The 15,925-nt window shown below is 49.5% G+C and overlaps 6 protein-coding genes across 6 annotated transcripts; 2 read left to right on the top strand and 4 right to left on the bottom strand.

The window, feature by feature from the left end:
* Positions 1 to 1,580: 1,580 nt before the first annotated feature.
* Positions 1,581 to 2,777, top strand: FPRO_07964 (uncharacterized protein; the record flags this gene model as incomplete). Its single annotated transcript, XM_031233922.1, has 1 exon — positions 1,581 to 2,777. The coding sequence occupies one exon, from the start codon at positions 1,581 to 1,583 to the stop codon at positions 2,775 to 2,777; it is 1,197 nt and encodes a 398-aa protein (XP_031083711.1).
* A 111-nt stretch (positions 2,778 to 2,888) lies between these two features.
* On the bottom strand, positions 2,889 to 5,845 carry FPRO_07965 (uncharacterized protein; the record flags this gene model as incomplete). Its single annotated transcript, XM_031233921.1, has 3 exons — positions 2,889 to 3,762; positions 3,818 to 5,579; positions 5,647 to 5,845. 3 exons carry the CDS (start codon positions 5,843 to 5,845, stop codon positions 2,889 to 2,891), a joined length of 2,835 nt encoding a protein of 944 aa, XP_031083710.1.
* A 599-nt stretch (positions 5,846 to 6,444) lies between these two features.
* Positions 6,445 to 6,987, bottom strand: FPRO_07966 (putative 13 kD U4/U6.U5 snRNP associate protein Snu13; the record flags this gene model as incomplete). Its single annotated transcript, XM_031233920.1, has 4 exons — positions 6,445 to 6,599; positions 6,659 to 6,799; positions 6,855 to 6,917; positions 6,972 to 6,987. The coding sequence occupies 4 exons, from the start codon at positions 6,985 to 6,987 to the stop codon at positions 6,445 to 6,447; spliced, it is 375 nt and encodes a 124-aa protein (XP_031083709.1).
* A 664-nt stretch (positions 6,988 to 7,651) lies between these two features.
* FPRO_07967 (putative H+-transporting ATPase lipid-binding protein) lies at positions 7,652 to 8,515 on the top strand (the record flags this gene model as incomplete). The annotated part of the gene is made up of 5 exons (XM_031233919.1): positions 7,652 to 7,668; positions 7,823 to 7,835; positions 7,954 to 8,083; positions 8,140 to 8,400; positions 8,451 to 8,515. 5 exons carry the CDS (start codon positions 7,652 to 7,654, stop codon positions 8,513 to 8,515), a joined length of 486 nt encoding a protein of 161 aa, XP_031083708.1.
* Positions 8,516 to 9,465: 950 nt separating this feature from the next.
* FPRO_07968 (putative sterol C-24 reductase) lies at positions 9,466 to 11,351 on the bottom strand (the record flags this gene model as incomplete). Its single annotated transcript, XM_031233918.1, has 3 exons — positions 9,466 to 9,477; positions 9,529 to 11,251; positions 11,317 to 11,351. The coding sequence occupies 3 exons, from the start codon at positions 11,349 to 11,351 to the stop codon at positions 9,466 to 9,468; spliced, it is 1,770 nt and encodes a 589-aa protein (XP_031083707.1).
* Positions 11,352 to 15,035: 3,684 nt separating this feature from the next.
* On the bottom strand, positions 15,036 to 15,630 carry FPRO_07969 (uncharacterized protein; the record flags this gene model as incomplete). Its single annotated transcript, XM_031233917.1, has 2 exons — positions 15,036 to 15,284; positions 15,334 to 15,630. 2 exons carry the CDS (start codon positions 15,628 to 15,630, stop codon positions 15,036 to 15,038), a joined length of 546 nt encoding a protein of 181 aa, XP_031083706.1.
* Positions 15,631 to 15,925: the final 295 nt, after the last annotated feature.

The following is a 15,925-nucleotide window of genomic DNA, read 5'->3' as shown; positions in this document are numbered from 1 at the left end:
GTGGGGGACAGTTTTGGGCTGCAGGGGAGAACAAGCCAGTGACGCCAGGGCGCCTAGGGTGCATCAGGGTGCCCCTCCCCGCTGTAGCTGCAGCTTGCACCTCCCGTCTCGTGAGAGAGAACTGTTGACACGGGCTGAGGCTTGTTGGCTTGATAATGAATACTAATGCAGTTCAATTGGACTTAGTCACGGCTCTGGCTTGCCCAAAGCCCATTCATAAGCACCAGATCTACTACGTGCTCCGGATAGACCCAATAATTAGGTACCTACCCAGGTTGGCTCTGAGCAAACTTCGTTGATCTTGGAGGTCCTCACTTGTGGACCCTACTTATTTCATCAGCATGAATCCCATGGCTTCCAATGGATGGATCTCCATACCTTAGTAGTTAACAGCGGCACTTGTACATGCTTTAAAAGTGGCCATTGGAACAAATTGGATCCTCGCTGCTGTGACGTCAATTTGGCCACCTCGTCATTGTCAGAAAGATTCTTTTGTTAGCATCTTTTTGGCCATGATATCAAATTTTCATGTCAGCCACAGTGAGGTGGTTATAAGGAGGGTCAGGCAAGGCAAGGAAATAAACACCAGATATTCGCGCCATATATTTCCCTCAATCCAAAACCGCAATAGCTCCCGCGTTTCGTCTTGAGTCTGATCAAATTAACCGGCCAGAACAGAAATAGGCAAAAAGTATCCAGACGGGCGGACAGTCTAGAAACTCGAGAGACTCGATTGAATTGGTACGCCTAAAAAGATACCCATACCCCCACAAAGGGTTCTAGGTAGAAGGGGCAACTCCGATCGCTCCCAGGTGTTGAGTCGTTTCGGATACCATGCCGTACAAGTTACTTTAACAGGCGCGCTTATTAATGGGAGAGATCAAAAGTCGGATCAAAAGTCACGATGTGCTTTATCCGCAAATGATTTGGTTGAGCGAGCTAACCTGAGTGACATATCCGACTTTGTTTTGGGGAGCGATAGTCGGAGAGAAGACACAAGCTGTTCTCTCATCCTCTCATCTTCCGAAAGGTGTGGTAGACGTAGCACTCTTGAAACCAATGAGGAAAAGGATGAACTATGTTGATGTTTATCAATGATGCCGTAACTGCTGATGAAATGATATGATGTTTCTATGTAAGAACTCTAGGCCCCGAGTAAAACTCTCCGTAAGGGCCAGCCACCATGACCAATTTTCTGTGATAGACAGAATGTGATATGATAACATTCACGATATTGATTGCTAACACGACACTGCATTATTCAATTCCGCCTACATCCAGCCGCTCCGTCAGTACCCCGAAGCACCGCCATATCCATCCATCCTCGTCCATCAAGGGAAGAAATGGAAATACAGGTACCTACCTACTCAAGGTAGTACCTTATTATGTACTACTAGTAACCTTAGGGCAGCCATGATTCCAAAGTGGGGGTTTTCGACCTCATCGGTAAAATATGTCCGATCTTTTCTCCCAGTATCAAACAATCCCACCACCAAGAGGCGGACGGTATCTACGATATTGGTATTACTCACCGAATCAATACAGCCAATGAGCTAGCATTAGATGCAAGTGAAGAGAAAATGGTCAAGAAAACCGGTCCCTCCAAGAAGACTGCTCCTCCAAAGCAAAGTTCGAGTTCAAAGCAGAGCTCCAGGAAATCATCTGCCCCGCTAGAAACCTCTTCACCAGCGCTACAAAGCGAGCAGCAGCAGCAGCAGCGTCTTCTCAATATCTTCTCGAGTGCTTTCAACAATGTCCTGACTTCGGCTGATTTCTCAAGGTTGCTTCAGGAGATAAAGCAAGCCTTGTTTAATCGAGAGTTTGCTGCCGCTTTCGGGAGAGAGGACTACCTCGAAGCCTATGCTGCTCGATGGAGCCCCACACGAGCATTATGCTATGCTACCGTGTTTCTCAGTATCAAGAAGCACCTTGACGGGATTCTGATTGATAAGGAAGAAACGAAGGATGACACAAATACCACCAAGGAGCGCTTAGCATCACATACAGAGATCGCTGGGTCAACCCAGGATGATGCAAATGACAAGTCTGGAGGGACTGGACTAGAAATCTTTCAGGATCTCAAACTTGACAGTACCTCTAATCGACGCAATGCCACTCTTCGAATGTTGTCTGTAGGCGGCTGTGCAGCCGAGCACGTTGCCTTTGCCTCATATCTCCAGACAACTGCCACAGATGGCCATCTGACTCTTCTCGATTCGGGCCCATGGACGAGGGTCATTTCTCTTCTCGAATCCAGCACCGTCAACCCTCCGGCTATTTCAAAATATGCATCCACGGCACGCCAGGCGGCCAATCACCCACTGCTGGGAAAAAATCAACTTTCACTGGACGTGGTCCAGCGAGATGTTCTGGATCTTGACGTGGACTCTCTTTCAGCGCAATGTGCCAATGGCAGAGTACCCATCATCTTGACTCTTCTCTTCACACTCAATGAGCTGTACACAACAGCAGGTATCGGCAAGACGACAAAGTTCCTCAAGAACCTTGGGCAAGTCCTAGCATCTGATAGCTTGGTCCTTGTAGTGGACAGCCCAGGAAGCTACTCCGAGGCAGCTTTGGGCACAGAGAAGAAGAGATACCCTATGAAATGGCTTCTCGACCACACCCTCATAGAAACCGAAACGCCTGGGTATTCCTGGGAAAAGCTACATTCGGACGACTCCAGCTGGTTTCGTCTACCAGAAGGCTTGTCTTATCCAATCCCGCTCGAGAATATGCGCTACCAGATGCACTTGTACCGCTTACAAAAGCCATGATTGAGAAAAAACACCAGTTTGAGAGTTATCATGATATCTATGGTTTGCATTATTTATAACGTATTATATGGGGATAGATCGTTTATGCTGTTTCTTTGATGGCGGGATCTATCAAGCCCACACCATCTTCTTGAGTGAGTGTCCTAGCTGTTCTAACAGTCCTGTGTTCTTCTTGGCCTCCTCTAGAGAAATGATGGGGCCGGTCTCGATAAGCCTCTTCCTCTCATCGCCCGGATGCTCCGCCTGTCTCTCCAACACCAGTCGCTCAATGTCACCGCAAATGGTGGAAACCTGCTGAGTCTCTGTCTGCTTAGGACCATCATCACCCACAATAGCGACAGAGGAATCCACATTTGTCGCCTTGAAGACCAGGCGGCGAATGCTCGGCGATGAAGAAGACGATGATTTGCTGGTAAGCAAGTTGGCTAGGCTGGCAGGAATGCTGGCATCCTTTTGTTCGGTGGCATTCTCCTTACCTGTCATCTCGCCGCGACTTGAAAAGGTTCGTGTGTTAGTACGGCGAACGTCACTCTTGCCAGGGCTATATGTCACCACAAAACCGGCATTCCTAATCTCGTCGATGTGAGAAAGGGAGATGGTGGAGGTAATATAAGTACCGTACTTGATGCCTGTGATGCTATCGAGCTCGACACGCTCAAAGGAAGATACCTTGTCAGACTTCCAGTCAAAACGGCATGAATAGAGAGCTGCATCTGTCAACAACAGAACAACCTCTTCGAGCGGCCAGGACTTGATAGCGTCAGGTGTGGTAGGACTTAAGAGAACCCAGCCGCCGTGGAACTCTTCCTTCTCATCGGCTATAACTCGTTTCTGGCATAGTTCGACGGCTAGTTCTCTCATCTTGATGACGGATACCGCTGGATCCTTCGTCATCATGTCGCTCTCAAATTCTTCAAAGATTTTGGCTGTTACGTTGCCGAGGAGAAAATCAATGGCTGCTTGGCTGAAGTAGTCGTTCACCATGCTGACTTGGTTAGCAAGAGGTTGAGCCGTCAAGCAAGAGGAATTGGAATACATACCCACTGTAGTATCTAGCAAGACCGAGACCCAAATCGTTCAATGCACCACGATAATCTCTCTTCCGTGTTCTTGTGTAGTCGCCTTTCATCGCTGCTGTCGATGCGTACTGTTTTGACACAGCGTCGCCGTTGTCCGCCCAGAGGGTGTTGAACCAAGCAGTCACTTGATCAGACTGCGCACTCATGTCAAAGCCTTCCTCCTTGAGTTGAACTTCCAGCATATGCTTTGCGAATGAGCTCTGGCAGACGTTGGTTCGGTCAAGGCAGTCCATACAGTTGGTTCGGAAAACACCTTGTTGTCGAGCCAATTGCTTCCCGTCCTCTTGAATAGTGCTTCCAAAGCTCTCGATCTTGTCCCTCAACTGATTTAACAGCATGCTGACATTCTCAAACTTCATGCCTCTACAAGCAGCATGGAAATCAAACCATTCGAAAGGTATCTTTTGATCTTTGCTGGCATTCTTGTTGATTTCTTCCACGGCTGTCTCATATGCAGAACCGATGATGGACTCGACCCCATGTTTTTCGACGAGATTAACTATCTGCAAGTGGCCATAATTCCTGGAAAGACTTTCGAAATGACTGCGGCACGCAGCTTGGTTGGCCTCCTCAGAGTGTTGCCGAATAGGAGTAGGTTTGAAAGCATACGGCGACTGTGTGAAAAATAGGGGAATGCTTCCCCTGACCTGCAGAAAGGAGTATATCTTTGAAGATGGATCCCACGTTGGTGTGGAAAGAAGCTGTTCGGTTTCAACCATGTTCGCAACAAAACCATCTTGATCAATGCCACGACGCAGATACCGCAAACCAGCTCGTTTTGTGGACCGGCGCGATATCACAGTGATTAGATATTTTCTCTCCGAAGAGCGAAGGTCTATGGATGCCCTGGAGCTCAGCGCTTGAGGAGAGGCTGTTAAGTCTTTCGACGATGGAAGATTAGATAGTTCGACGGAATCTTTGCCCGTATCATCGCTCTGGGGAGGCTGACGATCGACGATGAAGGTCCTCTGTCCAACAAATCCTTGAATCAACGGCAATGCCAGAGAATCTTGCCCGCTTGATAGGAAATGTTTCAGGAGATTACGGTTCCAAAAGAAGACCTCGTCTGCCTGGCTGTGGAGAGGGCTCTCGCTGTTCGGGGGTATCGATCCGTCACCGAGAGAGCGAGTGAGGTCAACGTCGTAAGAGAAGTAGAAACTCCGCGATGAACCAAAGAGAACATGGGCGGTTCGCAAAAGTTTTGGCAATAATTCGGGCTCCTCGGGCACGACCTTATCAAGCCCCTCTTGTGTATCCTCTGAGGATGACTCAGTCGCAGGAGCATTATTTTCTGGAACGCTCGATGAATTGCTCAAACCCATATTCCTCTTTTGATCTAGAGTCCAGCCACTTCGACTGAACCAACGTTGGGCGAACCGCCCATAGCTGCCCCTCCTGCGAATGACATCTTCAGCTACGCGGCTTCTAGCCGACCCAGGCCTTGCATCTTCGTCCTCAACAATGGCGTCTTCTACTTCGTCTGACGTTCTTGAGGGCAGTTCAACATCTTCATCGCTGCTATCACTCTCGTTCCCCGAGTCTTGTGCTTGGCGTGATAGGTGGCCCGAGGTCCTCCTTATTGATTCTTCAGCGCCGGCCTTGGATGTGCATGGTGTAAGGGCGACTTCGGTAACGACATAGATGGGGTGGCCACAGATTTGTGCAACTTGTTGGCGTCGTGTGATGGTAACAAGATAATTTAACTTCGAGACTGCAATAATGCCTACAGTTGTCGCATCCGTCAGTCTTGAGTCTTACATGTCATAAGCGCGGGCCATCCAGTGTCATACCAATCACTCCAAAAGCTTCAAAAGAAGAATCTGGCTTAGAATCGTCAGGGACATGTTCACGCGGAACATGAGAGATTGAGGCGTCGCCATATTTGAGCCGCACTGGCTGAAAAGGTCGTTGGCCTTTGGAAGAGAGTGGTTGTATTATAAGCCCATCAATCGCTGCGCAGATGAGGAGCTTGCGAGCAATGGCTGGCATTGTGCGGGGGGCACGTAGTTCTTATCGACGGCACTTGGTAGGCATTCAAAGGTAAATACAGGGAAGCAAGATAAGAGATTGGTGATCTAGAAAGAATAGGTAGACAGGGACGAGACAGGTTGCGAAGAAGCTGCAGGAGGAACTGGGCCAAGCTGCAGCTCACCCAAGACACGGGAAGGATCGAATCGAGCGGCTATTACTACACTTGGTATGACCGCATCAGCTCACTCATTTTTTTTCGGTGGTGGAGACGTCATAACCTGGCATTTCACTGCATCCGTTATAGCATAGCGCAGAATAGCCGCCGACATCGCATTCGCATATCGAAATTATTTCGATATATCCACTTTGGCTCGTTTTCGTATTGGGCTTCAGACATGCTTCGGATATTCTTTGGTCTCGCCAAGATAGACAGTTGATGATATTACTATTATACCCAGGAGGACTCAATGTCATACACCAATTATTGCACCAGATAAGCCCAGAACATAAAAAATTCGGAAACAAATCTGAGCAGCAACAAACAGTCGTTCAAGGACTGTCTGTCCATAGACGAAAATGTGTTCCATCTTTTGCTTTCCTCCTCATCGTGGGGTATCTTAGATAGCGAGGCGCTCAACCTTGTCGCGCATAGCTCGGATCTGGCCGGCGAGCTCGCTGGCGTCGTTGCTGGTGATGCTGGCGGCGATGACAGCACGGCTGACACCGCAGGCACGGCCGAGGTGCATCTTGCTGCTAACGTAAACATAGGGGACTATCAAGCACAAGTTAGCAATCGACCCAGACTGCATCAGAATTACCGATTGCGCTTACCGTTCTTGTCCTCGCAGAGAAGAGGAAGGTGGAGGAGAATGGCGAGGGGCTGAGTGTCAGCAGCGAGGATGACGAGCTCAGAGACACCGCGGTTCAGGGTCTTGGTGGCTTCGTTAGCTCCCTTCTTCAGCTGGCGGGCATCTGTGAAGTGCGTTAGCGAATTGGTCTAAACTGGGCCTTGTTGACGATGACTTACGCTGAGAAGATTGAACAAGATCGAGAAGCTCCTGCTCGAGCTTCTGATCGGCAAGGGGCCAGGCTATCGGCATATCAGTGACTATTCACAAGAGAGCTACAAGGTAATTGGACATACCAGCACTCTCAGACATTGTGAAGACTAGACCGAGGTTTTTGAGGAAAGTTTCTAATCGATGGCAGTCAGTCGCTGGTCCTTGTTGGAATTTGAGGATAGTCAAGTCGAGGCTGCGTACAGGATGGTATGAGTATCAGGGTTCCTTGCGTTGGCTCGCCCTGAGGACTGAAAGTGAGGTTGGCGGAGGAATGTGGTTGGCGATATATCGACAAAGTCAAGAAGGAAGAAGAAAAAAAGAGAAGAAGCTGGATAATATGCGCCAAGGCGGCAGAAAAATTCACATGTGGCGTGCCGAGCCTTGTGTGGCTTGCTGTTGCGAGGCTTTCCTGGTCCCGCTTCTCCTGTTTCGAGCTCACCAGTCAGAGACTGGCCTGGCTGGTCCATCTTTTATCCGAAGCACCCAGCCGCCCCGTAGTGCATTATGTAATGCTCCCCGTGCCTCTCCCTCTCATTAGAGTACAGCAAAACCTTGCCGCCAACCAGACGCCAACCTGGAATGAGACCTTAACAAGCACACCTTCACCTCGACATCTTCGTCCTCAACCCCCAAGCAAACGATTCCTGTTGTCCAACGACTTCATCTCCCAACAGCTTAGCTCGTTCTCGGATCCCTCGATACACCTTCTGAAACGATATTGTCCCATTGATATCTGCTTATCCTCAGATAAACAACCGTCAAGATGGTTAGCGAACTTTGGTACGTGCTTGCGCGCCTCCTTGCCCCCATCATCATCGAGCTCCCTATGCATCATCGGAAGCTTCAGGCATCGTCTGGCAACGCGAAAAGCCATCGAAATTGGCTCGCACTACATCCTTCTTCATGATTGAAGCTAACATGCGCGTCTCTGCAGCCCCGTTTACTCGGTCAGTCCTCCACGTCATCCATGCCGTCGACGTCACCTCGCGACGCCCAAACCTCCATCGTGAGGCTGTCGACGATATCGACTCCATATCGAACTTCACATCGCTAACGATTATTTAGCCCTTCTTTGGTGCTATGGGCTGCACCTGCGCTATTGTCTTCACCTGCCTCGGCGCCTCTTACGGTACCGCCAAGTCGGGTGTTGGCATCGCTGCCATGGGTGTCCTCCGCCCCGACTTGATCGTCAAGAGTATGCGGCTCCTAGGATTCAATCCTCACGAACTGCGCGATGCTAATATATGCCAGACATTGTTCCCGTCATTATGGCCGGTATCATTGGTATCTACGGTCTCGTCGTTTCCGTCCTTATCTCCGATGGCTTGAAGCAGGACCTTCCTCTGTACACTAGTTTCATTCAATTCGGTGCTGGTCTCTCCGTCGGACTTGCTGGTCTCGCTGCCGGTTTTGCCATTGGTATTGTTGGTGATGCTGGTGTTCGAGGAACTGCTCAGCAGCCCCGTCTCTTCGTCGGCATGATTCTTATTCTCATTTTCGCCGAAGTCTTGGGTAAGTCCTGGTGCTTAATCCGACATTTCCAATTAGCTAACATGGAACAGGTCTCTACGGTCTCATCGTTGCCCTCCTCATGAACTCCAAGGCCAACGTCGATGCTGTATGCTAAATCAACAAAGCAACAGGAGCCTTGCCTTGAATGACAGCCTGACAAGATCGAACTCAAATCATAAGAGCTGCTTAGGGTATGGTCGACTGTATGAATACTAATAGCGCTTGCAACTTCCTTGCTCCTTGTCCCAAATATGGACGGTGCAGTAGGGGTTGTGAACGCTGGCGTTGGGTTGGCACGGTTTCATACCTGCCCCTTTTTCGCGCAATGGAATAATGGACTCGAGCTACTGTTTTTGTTTTCTACTATGGGAGAAGAGGGGCTGGGACGAAATAGGAGGATGGTTTCTGTAAAATACTCTCAACATGCGTGTTACTCTCTGGGTGGCTTCTCATCATAGACAGTGGAGGGGAACTCGAGTATTAGTGTATGCTATTGCCAATTGTTTTATGTACCGGAACTTAACATATATGTCCCTTTTCATACATCGTCAGGTCTACTGATGCAGCTAGCTGTCATCTACCAATCACATACTTCACCGGTCACGGCGGGCATCATACATGCTCTGACACAACTGGTACACGTCAAGTTGTGGCAAGTCCTCTCGACATCAGTGTTCCGAGGGCGTAGTGCTCACTAAGAGCGTATTAATACAGCAGTTTATTATGGTATCCTCGCTTTAAGAAGTATACAAATGCGAGCAAGTAAAAGATTACATAGTCTAAAAAACCCCCAAAGCAAGTTGACACTTTATACAAACCAGTAGAGGCTAGTGTCTACAGCTTTCTTATACACCCCCTGTATTACGTCTCGTCATCTCTTCGTTTGTGGGTTTCCCTTTTTGTCTCCCAGAATCATACCGGTTCTTGTTTTCCTTGTACACATTTCCACTGACCAAAACACCTAGTAGCATCAAGAGCCACTGACTGAGAATAATATATGGGCACAGAGTGTCCCTCATGGGCGCTGCGAGTTTTGACATGCTCCCGTGTGGCCTCGTCGACTCCTTAGATAACGTACTAAAAGATTGTTAGTATCAAGGTTCAAGTAACGTTTTGGTGGAAACTCACAGGAATGAAGAGGTAAGGTACACGTCGCTCATACTCGAGCCAAGCATCACCATACTTGCGACGGCAACGGGTGATATCTCGAGCAGCACGGTGAGCGATCATACCGCAGAAGAATACTGGATAGAACCAGGGAAAGGGGCTCTCGAAGCCTGTAATCAGACCCCAAGAAACAGCGAACCACACATCCGCAGTGTAGTGAATCTTGCGGGCAAGACCATACCAACCGTCAACCAGGATAGTTCCCTGGGGGGTGACAATAGTCTTGGGGTTGTGGATGGTCTGCCAGGGGACTTGAGGAAAGGTTTTGCGTAGGACCAACTTGCCCTTCTCCATAGCGCGGAAGCGGTTCTTCTGACTGTTGCAGCTATCCCAGACCCAGTACCAAAAGAGATAACCAGCGAACATGGCAGCGAGAATGCCGCGGTTCCAGCGGTACACATCAGGGTGGTGGTTAGCTAGATAGATAGTGCAGTGACAGTAAGAGAGAGGAACACCAGCAAGGTTCCAGAAGATGAGCATGAAACCCCACTTCTCATAGTACATATCCCAAGTGGTGATGATGAGCTCCTCTCCTTTGGCACAGGCGTTGGCATAGAGGAAGTGAGCCATGACGAGGAACCAAACTTCTCCAGAGACGTAGCCGTACTGCTCATATTGACGAGCGGCGGCGCCAAGACTAAGGATGAGCAGAATATACCAAGGCATGCGAACCTCGAAGAACATCTTGAAGTCGAGAATACCAAACAAACGGGGGTTCAACTCAGCGCCCATGAAAAAGTCATAGATGGGATAGCCCGTCATGCGGTGCTGCTTGCCGCGCCAAAGAGCAGAGAAATAGGCCACAAAGCTAACGAGGAAGCCACTGAGGATAGCAACAGACAGAAGAGGACCGAACTCATCAATGGCAGTGTAGAGAGGCCAGATACCAGAGAAATGCAGCAAGGCAAGGCAAGCGAGAGTGGTATAAAGACTCCAGTAGGCGCTGCAGTAGTAGGGAAGCTGCTTGCCGCCCTCATGAGGAAGAGGCTTGCCATAGCCCCAGACACCGGGGAGAAGGCAGTAGAAAGCACCCTCAACAATCAGGTAAGACCAATACCATACCCAGACCTGGAGGCGGGGGAATGCACCAGTGTAGACCAGATTGACGAGGTGAGAAGCGAACTCGCCCCAGGACTGACCCTCGGCACGGGAGGGAAACTTGCCATCGTAGTAAGTGGCGCCAATCCACATATACCACATGAGGATAGGGAAGAGTACCATCATGGCAGCGGTGCCCAAAGAACCACCAAACTCGAACTCTCCAGAGTAGTCAATCTTGGGATCCTGGCCAGGCCTCCAGCCATCAACCACATTGGGGTCTTGAGGGACGCCCTCGGTCTTCTCCAAGACTGAATTGATAGGTGCAGCGCCAGAAACATCGTTGGATGTACCATGGGCGTTGGTGGCGTGTCCATTGGTGGCATCACCGTTTGAATGGCCATTGGCATGGCCGTTGGTCTTGCCATTGGAGGCTCTGTTGACAGCCCCCATGTTGTCGGAATCTGTGTCCTCGTCGAGCTCTTCGGTGAACCTAGCGGTGCGTCGGCGAGTAGGTCGCGAGACAGTCTCAGCGGCAGAGTTCGACTCGGTTTCGACGTCCGAGAGAGTTTGGGAAGTCTGGCGGCGATTTGAACGTGAGCGACGAATAGGGGTCTCAACCATGCCCTCGAAGAGTTCCTTCTTCCTGGAGGCGCAAAGTTAGCTACATGATAGAAAAAATGGAATTAAGGGATAGAGGAGCAAACAAACCTGGGAGTTTGGCGTAGTGAATATCTTGAAGACATCTTGAAGGAAGGGCTCGGAGAGCCTTTATATAACTAATGGACAGACAGTTGAACAGAGGCAGAACCAAGAAAGGGACTAAGAAGCTGGAGCCAGGTCCTGAGAGCCTGAACCGTCAATCAGGCTGTGATGACCCAGACTCAAGACTGTGCTTTTTGACACAGTGCGCAAGACAATAGAAAGAAGCAATCGGACTGGACGCCTCGGATGCACTTTGAAAGCCAGAGATGCAGCTGTGGACGGCGGCACGGCAAATCAAAGCAAACAAAGCCAAACACAGGAACAGGGGGCGGTGACAGTGTCGTGGAGTGAAAAAGACCAGGGCATTGAGTAAAAATGCCTAATTAGGTACCTAGACAGACAGTATCCGCTGCTGGTAGGTTTGGCGATGGCACCTATATCCTGACAAGAAGGGAAAAGAAAAGAAAAAAGAGTCAAGTAAAGGATACCCAAAACAAACCAAATTGTTTAATGGAGATGGAGAGAAAGGAAAAAAGTTGGTGGAGGAGGAGGGGGGGCGTGTTGCCAACAACACCCAAAGTTGCAGCTTGCAGTCCCCCAAGTACAGTAGTAGGTACAATTCTCGCGATGGGGAATCCGAATAAGAAAACGTGTTGTGCTATTGGCGCGCTGCAGTTGGCCGTTCGGAGCAATCTCCCTCAGGGGACACAGCCAATCAGAGGGGAGGTCTGACAGGCGATCCATGCGCTTCGAAATTGAGGTACTTGTTGTTCTGCAAAGCCTTCTGCAAGGCATCAGGTACCTCTGGCCCATCTGCCCCAGAAATCTCCCAAGACCAATCATCAGAACCACGCTAATGCACGATTCGTATAGCGATTTGACAGGGATTAGCCTGCTATTCTGCCGTCTGCCATGACCCCCAGATAATGCGTCAGTTTTTCATCTTTGAGCCTCATCGCTCGCTTGGATCGCCCTAAACGTCCTGATCCTCCTCTTACACGCCGACAAGTGCGACAAGGGTATGCTATACGAATCGTGCATGAAGCTAAGCCCCGACTTTTATCAACGACAATCTATACCTACACCTTGAAGCATCAACTCCTCCACAAACTCGACTTACTTTTCAACTCGGCATCATGATAATCTCCACCTCCCGGTCTCGACGGTAATACGTTGAGGGATTTACCTTGATTTTCTGGACGGTTCCGTGTGTTCAAGCAGCTCAAGAGGGCTACATCGTAACATCTAAGCCATCTTCATCCTTGTCGACTGTTCCTGTGCCGTCAAAACTCGGCGTGATACTCTCATGATGTGGCTCTTTGTGGATGTCCTGATAGGCCTCTCTTCTTGTGTTAGCCCAACAACTTGGTCATTCGTGCCCCGAAATGCTCCTTGACGCTCTATGTTTACCCGGACGGATGAGAATCCCTGGTTTCGTTCTCCCACCTTAGACGAGATCTGCATCGGGATAGATGCAACTGGATCCCTGAACTTGAGTCCATCTCTCCCGAAGACAGACGATCAGTGACAAAGTGTTTGACACACTGTAAGAGTCTGAGATTGAATCCATGTTGATGAGATGTGTTTTGATTCTTTCTCCTCAGTCTTGATCCCTGCCTATGCGGGCCTACTCTCGAGCCTGTCTTCGACCCAAGGAGGGGCCTTCGAGAAGTTACGCAGACATCGCAGAAGTACCTTTCCTTCGCTTCAAGTACTCGCCACTCTTGGTCTGACTGATGCCAAGATCTTCTTCATCTTCCTCCTTCTGTTCCGTCCACTGGCTCTGACGGTACATTCGCCCGTTCCTTTTGCTCACACAAGTCATCTTGTCATTAGTAATTCCATGACCCTCCCAACTGTTCGTCCATGGCTGTGCTTGGGAGTTCGGTCGAGACTATCTGAGAGGATACACTGCCAGATATCTCTGTGACAGATGATCACTATAGCGCGTGAATCATAATGTCAGTCTTCTTTTGATCCAGACTGGCGTACTCTATCCTTCGTCCCTCCTATTTCTAGCAGTTACCAAATGTAGTTTGTCCTAGAAGACGCACTTCACAGGCTAGTTGCTCTCCTACTCTCTTTTGGCTTCACGCGCTGTGAGACTTCCATAGCCTGCCAATCCATTCGCCTCGACTCCATCCCCTTCCGTGGACGTTGCATCTGCATTGCTGAATTAGTGGGCTTTTCTCAGATGCGGCTCGGAACCCATTTGTTTGCTGTGCTTATCTGAGTTACGGGCGTTGCTACTCGGGAAAAACTCTCATGGTTGCTATGATACAACTCACTACATAAGATGAACCAGGGCCTGCCAACCAAACCCAACCCCTTTTATATCATTTCATACCCCTAGGTTGATATTCCCCATCCCTGGTGTATTCATGATGGATCCAGTCAGACCTGCACTTCCTCAATATCGCTTCCATCCATCATTACTCCATTCAGGTCACTTCCGTAGTAAGTTTGAGTTGTCAGGTGACAAGAAAGCTCACGCTTCGGGCCACTAGTTGCCCCTTAGTTACCCATTGATCAATCTTAAATGTGTCTTTGTTTGGGTTGAATGAGGCATCCGTCAGCACGTGGTTGCGAGCCTACCGGGGCTACACATATCGAGTCGCCACTTGGGGCTTTTGTTAGAATACAGAATCGAGATGCGACCGTTCTGACGACCACTCAAGTGACTAGAGGCAGCAATAGCAAGGTATCTCATGTGGCTGTGCCACAGTGAAATGGTGAATGGAAACCACTACGGCACAAAGGCATGAGGAAAAGAGAATGGAGCCCACACAAGACGCAGAGCTCTGGCTCCCCCCGTCCCCGTCCTGAGATGCTCTTGTATAGAAAATCTCGGTGCTTCTTCTGCTATTCCAGCTTCTCGTAGTCACCGAAGCTCAGGGTTACGCGTTATCCAAGAATTGCATTCTTAGCAATGGCGCCAAGTGAGGAGTCTCCTCCCACGTTCAGTGTTGAGGTGTCATGATAGCTCTTTACTTCTCGTGTCTATAATAGATCAGCAAATGCGTGCCGGATTGTGTAAATCAGGAAACCATGGCAAAGTGCGTTTTCATAAGGGCCACCAGTCGAAAATTAGCTGCTGCGGTGGTAAGAAACAACACCCCTCCATAGTATCTTTGATCATGACAAAACAGTTACTCAAACGAATCATGTCGAAATAAAGGCAAAGCTCTTCGGAGACAGCACATGGACTTCACAATGATAGTGCCTGTGCTTGGGTGAAAACTGCAAGTTTTTTTCTCGAGATTCTGGACTCACCACTATATTTATTAAGTTTGGTCCTTTTGTAGCTGGAAAGCCCATATGGCCATGACAATCGATGTAATTTGGCACTCAAATGCAGTAATGGGTTGGTGTGTGAGGGTGAGCTGCACATAATGGAGGCAAGAAAACTTGAGACCTGGACCTAAGTGATAAGGTGATCCTTCTAACAAAAGCCCTAAGCTGATAGTAACTTACCCGAGTCGTTCTATTGCTTCGGAACCAGATCCTAAGTCTTTTTGCTCCAGAAGGCATGGAATTGCGGTATCAGAGAACGAGCACGGCTGTCAAAGTTCACAAATCGCAACGTTCAAGTAACTATTGATGGTGTTTATTAGGAGTGCCTAGTAGGATCTTCCTCTTCCGTCCATGCCACAACTTTGGGGTATCATATTCTGGTCTCTTCATGCTTTCCACCTTGCGCTGGCACCAGTGTGTGATTTGCCGGTTTATTCGCGGCTCTCTGCCTCAGCCTGCTTCTGGATGTCGTGCTCAACACCACGCTGGCGGGTCTTGCCCTCAGCACGAAGCTCGTCGTAGTGGGCCTCCTGCTCCTTGTTGCCGATGAGGTTGGAGACGGCACCACCAATAGTACCCTGGGCACGGTCGCTGATGCCAGTACCGAGATCGCTGAGCTGACCCTTGGCCTCCTGGTTTCTACCCTCGAGATTCTGTTCATGGCCAGCCTTCTTCAGGGACTATCAATCATATTAGTAAATTAAGCATGACTAGAGTTATCAATCTTACCTCGCTGCCGATGATTCCACCAACAGCCTCCTTAGCGGAGCCAGCGGTCTGGTTCCAAGAACCCTCAGTGCGGTTGGGGTCATCTTTGGCGGCGGCACCGGAGCCAGAGAGGGTGACACCGGGGAGCTTGGCGGTAGCGTGGGACGCATCATGCTCGGCTTCGGCCTTCTGCTTCTTGAGGTCGCCAGCGGCCTGGTCGCTGGTGTTTCCAGTGAGACTGCCAATAGCACTCTGAACAGCACCGGAGGCGGAGTCGACGACGGACTTAAGAGTGGAAGGTTGGGGAGTATCAGACATGTTGATTGATTGATGGGGTTGGTAGGATTTGTGGTTTGTTTGTGTTTGTGTAGGATGGGGTTCTTGATAGTGTTTGGATTTCAAAGATGTTGATGAAGGAATCAAGTTGAGTCGAGAGGCGGGAGAGGAGAACGCTTTATAGTAATTTGAAGGAAGTCCATCACGAAGGAAGATATCTCATCAAGGCAACTACAGTGGTACAATGATGTCATTTTTGTCGAGAATTGCAGTGACGCGCCGCGCACAGGGAGGCACATAGGTAGAAGGAGCTGTTGGCGGGCAGGAGCTTAGGTGC

The sequence above is a fragment of the Fusarium proliferatum genome (genome assembly GCF_900067095.1).
Source record: "Fusarium proliferatum ET1 genome assembly, contig: FPRO_scaffold007, whole genome shotgun sequence".
Taxonomy (NCBI): domain Eukaryota; kingdom Fungi; phylum Ascomycota; class Sordariomycetes; order Hypocreales; family Nectriaceae; genus Fusarium; species Fusarium proliferatum.
Note: the sequence above shows the minus strand (reverse complement) of the source record. Positions and strands in the feature narration are given on the sequence as shown.